Raw genomic sequence first — 10573 nt, forward strand, 5'->3', positions numbered from 1 at the left:
TATATATATCAAGGAATGTATCCTTCTTAGAAAAGGAAAGTTCTTTTAGTGAGAACCCTACGAAAATAGATGAGTATTCTTTTTTGTTGGACTTAGTTCCAAAGATTAATGAAAGTGATATTGATGAAAGTCAAGACGATCAAAATGATACGATAAGTATCAGAATCATTTAGTGATAATCAAGATTGTATTCAATATTATAGGCAAAAAAATTTAGAAAAAACATGTGCTCTCGAAAAATATACTAAAGAATATGAACAAATATCAACTAAAAAGTCATCTAAAGTGTCAAAAGTTCTCAAAAAGTTTGTGTCCTATGAGTCTTTTTTACCATAATATCAAGCTTACATTGCCTTGATACACTCCTACAAAAAGCCTTCTAACTATGCTGCAGCAAAAGAACAGCCTTAATGGGTCAAAGCTATGACAGAATAATTAAAAGCCTTAGAAAAAATAAATACCCGAACCATTCAAGATATTCCACTAGGCAAAAAACCTATAGATTGTCGATGAGTATACAAAGTTAAAACCAAGAGTGATGGCACTCTTGAGAGGTTTAAAGTCTGATTAGTTGACAAAGGCTATTCCCAAGAATAAGTAATAGACTATGAAGAGACTTTTACCTCAGTTGACAGTAAGGATTCTAATAGCTCTTGCCTTTGTAAAGAAATGGCATATATACCAAATGGATGTCAAAAATGTATTTTTTAATGAAAGCCTAGCTGACAAAATATACATGAACCACCACCTGGCATCAATATTCCTAAAGAAAAAACTCTTCGTTTAAATAAGGCTTTATACGGACTTAAACAAGCCTCAAAAGCTTGGTACGATAAGTTTAGTCAAGTTATGCTTGATTATGGTTTTCAATCTTGTCTTACTAACACAGTTTTGTTTGTTAAGAATTCTGATGTAAGTATTATTATTTTTCTTCTCTATGTAGACGACATGATCATCACTGAAAGTGATAAACAAAGAGTTGACAATATTAAAAAGTTTCTCAAAATACACTTTTAAATGAGTGACTTGGGTTTTCTAAAATTCTTTCTTGGAATAGAAGTTGCTTATTCCCCTAAAGGCTATTTGCTAACTCAATCTAAATTTGCTCTAGATATTGTTGACAAGTTTGGTATCTCAGATGGAAGACAGGTTGACACTCCCGAATTTGTAAATGTCAAAATGAAGATTGATGATGGAGACCCGCTTGAAAATCCAACACCTTATAGACAACTTGTCGGGGCACTGTCTTATCTCTCCATTACAAGACCTGACATTGCGCATGTCATTCACACAGCAAGCCAATTTCAACATGCTCCTACTACTGTCCATCTGGGAGTTGTTTTATGCATTATTAGATATATTAAAACTTTTATTTTTTGAGAATTTTTCTTGTTTGCTTCTTCTTCCTTAGATTTAACTGCTTATACTGATGCAGATTGGAGAAGTGATCCCAATTATCGACACTCAACTATTGGTTTTTGTGTGTTTTTAAGTGAATCATTGGTTTCTTGGAGGTGCAAGAAGCAACAAAAAGTCTTGCTTTCGTCAACTGAAGCCGAGTACAGAGTCATGGTTATAACCACCATGAAAGTAGTCCAGCTAAGGCGATTGCTTCAAGACATGGGTGTTAAGAGTGCAAGAGCATCACGACTTTGCTTTGATAACAAAAGTTCTATTTAAATTGCCAGCAATCGAACATTCCACGAACGAACTAAGTATATCAAGATGGAATGTTACTACGTACGAGAGAAATTTCTACAAAGCACCATTGAGCTTCCCTATGTCTTCTCAGAATATCAAATGGTAGATTTCTTTACCAACCCTCTCGCTGCTCCTCAATTTCACTTTCTCTTGAAAAAACTTTCGGTTATCCAACCGTAAGTTTGAGGGAGAGTGTTAAATTATATGTAATATCCTAGACTAACTAGGATTTGTTTAAGTCTAGTTAGAATAGGATTAGTCTAGTTAGAATAGGAATTTTATTTTTCATTTTTTGTACCTTTTTAGGCTTGTTGATTAGTCAACGTTTGACCTAGTCAAAAAGCAAGATAGTCATTGGACTCTCAACGACTCTATTTAGAGCCATTGGGAGCCCAACAACTCCCTCTCCTACCTCTCTTCAATGCATTATAAACATGGGGCAAAGCCCCCTCACTTTGTATGACTTTTAAGGGTGTTTTACCCATTCAATAATTTTTTTTGTCTTCTCTTTTGTATACCCTTCTTCGGGTATCGTTGTATGAACCCTTGTGGTTCTTGTGTGTGATCCTTTTTCGGTATTTTGGTTGGAGCTATTTGAAGCTTCGTTTGGTGATAATCCAATGACTCATTTTCTTAACTCCAATTGAAGAAAGAAGCATAAAACATTGACATTGAAATCAAGAATATCATTCGGAATGCAGACCCTAGACAACACTATCAAGCCACTTATAAAAATTTTGGATGAGCGGTGGGATTATCACTGCTAGAGAGAATCATAAATTGGATATCAATCAACCACTGAAATTCTTGATGCTCTTGTGGAATTCTGGATGAATTTCAATGCCAATTCAAAAAAACTCAAATCCCGTCTAACGATCTTGTGAACCAATATATTATTCTTGATAGTAAAAATATAGGTGAATATTAAAATTATTCTTGAAAACAGAAATCACAATAAACCAAAGGCGGTTTATGTCATATCCTCGGGAAAACAGAAAACAAGCATTTATTTGAATGAAACAATTGGCTTCACGTAACGCCCCGGATTTCCAAAACAAAACTTAGTCAAAAATTCATGGATTTTTTTTCAGCGGAATTTAGAAAAGGTCTTTAGCAGTGAAAATAGACAATATTTAGTCATCGATTTTATAAGATGTCAGGCAAGTCACAGGTATATGGCCAAGCACTCATTGACCACCTAAGTATTTCATTTACGCAAATCAAAACGAGTTATTTATTAAAAACAACACTGATTGGTAAAGCAGTATTCTATAAAACTGGTTTTATAAATAAAATGTCCAAAACAGTCTCGATAAACTCTGGAACTCGATGTCGTCCTGCTACGCATATCATATCGTAGGTGCAGTATCTGTATCCCCCATAAAACGGGATCAAAATCATTGTTGGTTTGGTAGGAAAGCATTCCAATTCTAACAAGTATAAAACTTGAAAACATGAGGAGCCTCTTCAAGGCCGTAATTAAAACATTGTAGTTCAAGTCTCCATGACTTAGCGTATAAACATGAAAAGCCTCTTTAGGGCCGCAGTTGGAACATCGTAGCTCAAGTCTCCACGACTTAGCATATAAACACAAAAAAACCTCTTTAGGGCTACAGTTGCTACGAATCAAAGCAACAGCTCATCGAGCTTAGCTTAGTCATGCGGATACAATTTGGGTCATTTACTTGATTGGTCTAGCAATGTACCGATATCAATACCTTTCATAAGGTGATGCATGAGTAACACTAATGCACATTTATTCATTCATTTATTCATCATTGTACCTATAACTAATGCATTGTTTTGATATTTACTCGTTCACCCCTTGGTATGCGAGAGAACTTAACTTCGACGTCAAACAAAGTCATGTGGGGGTTTATTATACTATGTCTTTTGTATACCCCAAAGACTTGAGTGAGCCTATCCATAGTGGGGCAACATTTTTAATGTTGGGAGACCCCCACCAAGCCATTTCGGATGTATCCTTTTACTGCAGTAGCGGGGTTCAATCCCTAGATCTTAAGGATAACCCGACCTCCTAACCTTCGAGTGACGAGAGGTCACCTAAACTCTTTGGTCAATAACATCATACAAGTCACTCGAGGTGGTACCATCACTGTCATGCCACGGTGAGCGCAAGTCCTGAAGGGGTTCGACAGAATAATCTTTCTTATTAGGATGTTTAGTACCACTTAGAAAATCCAGTGCATTCTACACTAAGGGAACATGTATCTCAAACCCACTTAGTTTTCTGAAGCACAAGCCGGTTCCCGTGTGGTCAAAGACTACCATTATGTTTTATTCATATGCATGCAGGACCTCACTCTTGGCATCTATGGCCTTCACGAGCACTTCACCCCTTGCGGATGGACAACCAACTCCGGCACAACGGCCCTTACAAGTCTTGTTGTAGTATAATGTTTCACATGGACATGTATAAACAATGATCGCTTTGGATCGACTGCTCGGCGTAAGTAGCCACAACGAGCACTGGCCTAACAAGGCGCATCAGCCCTTACGAGTACGGTGCCCTTTAAGGCGGAAGTGGAACGAGCCATCCAGGAAGGGTTCTGATAATGGGGGCATTATCGTGCCATTTATACTAGCTCAGGCAGGTAATTTGCCAAAAAATTCGGCAACACTTCCTCTATTTAACGAAGAAAGCATGTCGTACCTTTTTACTACGAAAGGTAACTTGTCAGAAATTTTGACAACACCTCCGTTGTTTGACGGAAAAAGCGCTACGCTCTTTTAGGCTCGGTGAGCATCTTGTCAAAAAAAAATATCAGCAACACCTCATTTCTTTGACGGAGAAAGCGCTATGCCCTTTTAAGCTCAGTGAGCATATTGTCAGAAAATTTGGCAGCACCTTCTTTCTTTGATAGAGGAAGTGCTACGCTCATTCGGGGATAGATGTGCACTGTTGTGCGTACTTTGCATCTTCTATGATTTATTGAAAACCCAGGCCTTAGTTATGCCATACGCTAGTGACTTAGATATTTACGTAAAAACGGTTTTGCGCAAATTATGAAACCTTTTCAATAGAGGTTTCTTCGTCAAACAATATCCTGAATGAAGAAGGGTATTTGGAATCGCTTTGGCAATAGGGAGCAGTCTCCATTTGCTTATTTATGCATAGCTATATTTAGTAAAAGTGAGAGTCTGTGCACATAACAGCGCGACAACAAATATAAAAAGCGTAAGTAAGGCTCAGTGGGTGAAATCGAGCTAAGTAAATTGCGTAAAGCAGAAGCCTTAGCATCGCGACGGTAAGACAAAATGCATAAGCAAACTACGTATATATTGCAGAAAGCAGAAGGCTTGGCATCGTTCGGTGCGACGACAAGACAAAATGCATAAGTAAAGTACATATATATTGCGAAAAGCAAGAGCCTTAGCGTCATACAGCACGACGAAAAGACAAAATGCATAAGCAAAGTATATATATATTGTGAAAAGCAGAAGCCTTAGTGTCATACAGTGCGACGATAAGACAAAATACATGTATACTATGAAAAGCAGTAGCCTTGGCACTGTTCGGTGCGCAAACCTACCAAGGATCGGCGGCGGTAGCTCAACGCGACGTTGAGGCACTCCTAGGTCATGGTTGGCACGTCCTTTATGTCTGGTACAGTCATAAGTAAGAGTGTTTCTTGCAGAACTCAGCAGCGCAGCGAAATGACAAGGTTTAGACCAAAATCGGATTGGACCTAGTTTAGGTCCAACTGGGTTTGAGCCTACCTCAAGTGGGCTAGGCTAGGTCAGATGGGTTGGACCTAGTCAAGGAAATTGTAGAATAGGTCAAGCAGTCAGGAACAAGGAGTTTTGTCCCAACTAGGTTCGGTCTAGGTCAAGTGGGTCCAAGCTTACCTCAAATAAACTCAGTCTAGGTCAAGTGGTATTGACCTAGGCTAAGACCAAAATAAAGGAAGAGAGACAAAGGCTAACCTGATAGGTCAAGTTGACTTGATCCAACTGGGCTCAACCTAGACTAGGCAGGTCCAAGCTCATTGCAAGAAGGCTTGGTCTAAGTCATCTAGGCTTAACCTAGACTAGAACCAAGTCAGAGAATAGAGAAAGAGAGAGGGCTGTAATTTTTTCTAAAAGGAGGAATGGTCTCCTCTTATTTATAGACAAAAATATAGATCTTGGATCTATGTGTGGTCTGGTTTTGATTCGGTTAGTCTACCTCAGTGTTTTAAAACTCGCCGAGTAACGTTGACTCGGCTCGGCTCGCCCCTCCAGCGAGTCAACCCGGCAAGGCAAACTCGGTTTGCCAAAACTCGGGCTTGACTCGGGCTTGACTCGGCCTGACTCGGCTTGACTCGGCCTGACTCGGGCGAGTTTTGGGATGTTTGAAATTTGTTTTTTGAGTTTCAAATTACAGTTTCGAAATATATAAGTACATATATTTTAACAAGGGTTACCCCCAGATTTTGTATAAAAAAAATAAAAATCATTTAAAGATAAAAAAGCATTTAAATCCATAGAATAAAATCACCATGTTGTTCGAACTACTGTTCACCCTGTGTTATCAACTTATTCTAGCAAAATATTTTAAAGAAATGATTCTCACTATATATGGCGGGTCAACTGTGCCTATGGGAAGTCACATTTAGGTTTCATCATCCATTTGTTATGTGAACAAGCATTGTACATATTCAAATATTAGTAGTCTTTTTATAGTTGTGCCATTAATATATTTCCTGCATAGTTTTATACATGAGAAAATTGCTTATTTATGTTGATATTGGGCATTCTGTAAACTTTCAATATGCACATATATCCCTGTTTTACATTTATGGATTTGTTAGAGAGGGAATTAAAACTTTTAAAACAAGCTAGCATATATGATTGGCCATTTTAGGAACCTTAGGTAGTAGCAGACTCAACTCATGGTGACCAAATCCTCTAATTCAAGTCATGAATTAGTCAAAGTGCTTGTATAGATATCAAATTCAATTATTCAAGCAAACCTCTATAGCTCTTTGCAGTTGTTTTTATATTCTTACAGACATTTGGAGACTATGTTTACTCAAAAACATGGTTTTAGACAAATTATATATTGTTTTTCTTTTAAAATCAAAAGTTAACAAAACCCGGTCCGAGTCACCGAGTTGACCCGCCGAGTCACGAGTCAATAAAGAACGAGTCGAGTTCCGAGTCACGGGTTTTAAAACCTTGGTCTACCTAATCTAAGATCCAAACTTAATAGCAAAATAACATAATGAGATACATATCCATGTGGGGCCCCACTTAATAATTACATTGAATATTTATATGGATTCCACAAGATATTTTTAGTGAGATGTTTTTTATAGGACCCACGTATTTTTGGGGTTTCGCTGATATTTTTTATAAAAAAAATCTAAGTACATCATTTTCTTCGTCTAGACGAGACGAAGTAGATTGGCTGCAAAATCTCCTAATTTTGTCATGGGAGAGAGTTATAGTTCCTTAACTGTGAGGATATATACATCCTAAGTATAATTGGCTCGATAAAATTCGTTCTATTCACATTCTGGGTTAATATAATAATTTTACATAAAATACCTCTTAGTTTTCTTCAGAATTTTTATTGGAAAATTGTGGGTCTTATACTTCTCGTGCACATGAATACGGGGCAAGAAAAGGTATAAACCCAAAGATTGAACAAATGGTCAGTTAGTCCAGCTGAAATTGCTCGAAATCATCCCAGCTGGTTCACTAGCTCTAGAAGGAGAATCCTCGATCTGAACAAACCTGTTGACCACTTGCAAATTATTGAGGGGTTCAGTTCTAGATTAACAGCAACTTTTATTTCTTCAGACAAAGTAAGTGAAAATTGATGCCGAATATATACTAAGACTCTAAGTTTAGGCCTCAAGATTTTGCATGGACGAACTCTGCTTCCCACTTCCACCATTAGTTTGCGCTATCACCTTAATGAGACCTCACTCTCAAGTTCAGCATTTGGGATATCCCATGAATCTACAATAGATTCTTCCTGGCATCTTTACCAGGAAAAGCATCGTATCTCTGGATTGTATTCAAGTACAGAACCCTTAACACAGACCAGTTCATTGCGCCAATCTCTCAATTGGGTGCTATAGATGCGGTCATGAAGTGACATTGGATTGTTATAGATCTCCTACTATAGCACTTTGATAACTGACCAGCTGCATTTCAACCCAACTCCTTCACCTGCCACAGAACTTTAACCTATCCATGAGAACTTCGACGACGCATTAATCACAAAAAACTCTTACACATTGGTGCTAGCCCATTTGCTCGTCACACCCAAGTTTTTGAAGTTAGATCCTTGTTAGCAAGATTTACAGAGGCATGATGCCGTATAGCCTCCAGATATAGGGCTTGAGATTATTTGGGTAACCATCTGCTCCCATCTTATAAAGAAGCAAGAGTGAGCAAAGGTCTTAAACCTACCCAGTACAAGGCAGATGCCTCTTAACTAAACACTACAGAAATGTATCTTAATCGAGCCAATCGAAACCCTCTCTGAATAGAACTCTCACCACCAACCACACACACACACACACACAGAAAGAGTACCTTGGAGACTGGGGGCGAGGGCAAGGGGAGGGCGGAGGGACGGCGGGATTCGTCGGGCTTAAAAACGGAAGCCATCGAGGAAAAGGCGCTGGGCTTGGGAATGATTTGAGGAGAAGGGTAGACGAAGCACAGCCCCCTCCGGGTGTTGCGAGAGGTCAGAGAAGGAAATGAAGAACACCAATGACGTGCGGGCAAGAGACGAGATGGATGACAGGCCAAGAGGCGGCCGAAACGGAGCGCCGTAGATGAAAAAGTGGATGAACAAGGTAGCGGCATCGAGAGTGTTTTGTTGTCGCCTTCAGTCTTGCTCTTGCCTTGGCATCGCCCCGGATGGAAATAGCGCGCCACCTACCTGTCGCCTTTTTTATTCTTCTTTTTTTTTTTTTACTCCCAGAGCTCGTTTGCATGTCACGCAAAACACATGTTTTCTGCGCAAAATTATGAAAAAACGTGCAGTTTCTATGCAATGACACAAACCAAAAAAACGAGATTTTAGTGGGGTAAAATACACGGACTCGTTTTCCGACCACCACCCCCCCCCACCCCCCGGTCGGGAAACGAATCCAGGTTTTTCTTTTTTGCCTCCTTTCTTCTCCTTTGCAACTCATATTTGTTCTCCTTTACTGCTGAGCACAACCCAAAAAAGGCAAACTCCAGCCGAGCATCGCGTGAATGTGAGTTAGGTTTGCCCCTCTCTCTCTCTCTCTCTCTCTCTCTCTCTCTCTCTCTCTCTTTTTTCTGGTGGTGGGTTTTTGCCTGTGATGTTGAGGTGGGTTTTTTTTGGTAGGATGGTGTGTTCTTTTTTTTTATGATATGTATACTGCATCCATTTCTGCTAATTAGCCAATTAATCAACCTCGATGAATGTCAGAGAAGAGGGAAAGGTCACTCACTACTCTGAGCTAGAAGATTTGGGTAAATTTAGACTCGCGGTTCACTTCTATTCACGTGTATCAATATGTGTCATCACCATTCAAATGATCAGGGAAGCCGAAAGCCCCTTTTTTCCATTAACCCCCTAGGCCTTCGGATAATTTGTGTAGACTCTTGACTTATACAAGGATGAAAATCCAAACCTATTGGAGAAATTTACATATGCATTGTTTTTTTTTTAAGACAAGCTGGATACAACTATACCATTGGGTTTTGAACCTGTTCCCAACACAAGGTCACGTGCACTAGCTGCTCCTGCCAGACAAGTGGAGCCCCCATTGGTTTAAGTATGCATTGTTGGAGAAATGGAGTTTTATCATTCCTATAACAAATCAAGAAGAATATGCCTTAGTCCTTTTCTCAAACTTAAACGCAAAGACAAATTGTAAAAGAAAAATATGGCAATGGTAGAGTGGAGAAAGAGATTAGAAGAGAGAAGTGAAAGGGATAGCGTACGATGGATTTTTGCCTATGGTGTATAAGCATGCTTTGTGTATATATATGTAACGATTTGAACTGGGGCCTCTTGAACCCAGGTTTGTGGATGTTAATTTTCAGAGAAAAATTATCAAAACAACCTCTAAAATGAAGGTAGAACTTTTTTTTTTAATAACAAGTTCTACATAAAGATAAGTTCATTCATTCAACATCAGTGTTCATCCAAGATCAAAAACCAAAATACATGTTCATAACATCAAATAAAATACATAAATAAATCAAAGTACTCCAAATACTTCTAGATCCACCAGTAACTGAGGTCAAGTCCACAAGTCAAGTCTTTCTGTTTACAGTTGCTTCTTAACCTATAGTTGTAATAAAGCGAGGGTGATCTACAATTGAGTAAGTTCTCATTTACAAATAAGATATGATCCTTATAAATGTAGTAAGTTCTAAGCTTATATTCTTAATTTAGCTTTTCTAACTAAGCACACATGTTATTTTTATATTTTATTCTTCTTTACTCATTCTCTTTCCTCATTCTCTTTGTAGACATTTTCAATGACATACTCTCCATTAATCAGATATTTTGAAAATAGCCTCCTAGAGCATAGCAACTCATGTAAACAACTCCGGAGTCTATGGTGTTGGTCACACATCTGAACCACTTACAACATCATAATCCAAACCGATCCAAACTATGGACTCATAAACATTACAGTTTTGCTCACTGATTGCAAGCTAGTAAACCAAAAATGGCTATCGGTAGTTAGCCGAAGAGCTTGAAAGGCTATACCTGTAATATCGCATTTTCGTACTTAGTCATTTCATGAGATTTTCAAAAATTTGGTTGTGTGGAAGAAAAATCATTTGAGTCTCAATTTTTAGACTGATGTCTTTAAGTCCGGGCTTGTCCCGGGTTCCATCGACAAGATAGTAATGAGCCAAT

The 10573-nt window shown here is 38.5% G+C and overlaps 1 protein-coding gene across 3 annotated transcripts in view; it reads right to left on the reverse strand.

Moving 5' to 3' along the window:
• Window positions 1-8628, reverse strand: part of LOC149846890 (omega-amidase, chloroplastic-like) — a 67595-nt gene extending 58967 nt beyond the window's left edge. Inside the window, exon 1 of one of the 3 annotated variants that reach the window (XM_089998192.1) lies at window positions 8254-8590. In XM_089998192.1, coding sequence (XP_089854318.1) covers window positions 8254-8529 — 276 coding nt within the window. In that variant the 5' untranslated portion in view covers window positions 8530-8590. Of the gene's footprint in view, window positions 1-8253 lie in introns of all 3 variants that reach the window. The other 2 variants (XM_089998193.1, XM_089998194.1) reach the window with 2 other exon arrangements.
• Between the last annotated feature and the right edge of the window lie 1945 nt (window positions 8629-10573).

Source organism: Nuphar pumila, chromosome 2 (genome assembly GCF_984573655.1).
Source record: "Nuphar pumila chromosome 2, dmNupPumi1.hap1.1, whole genome shotgun sequence".
Lineage (NCBI taxonomy): Eukaryota > Viridiplantae > Streptophyta > Magnoliopsida > Nymphaeales > Nymphaeaceae > Nuphar > Nuphar pumila.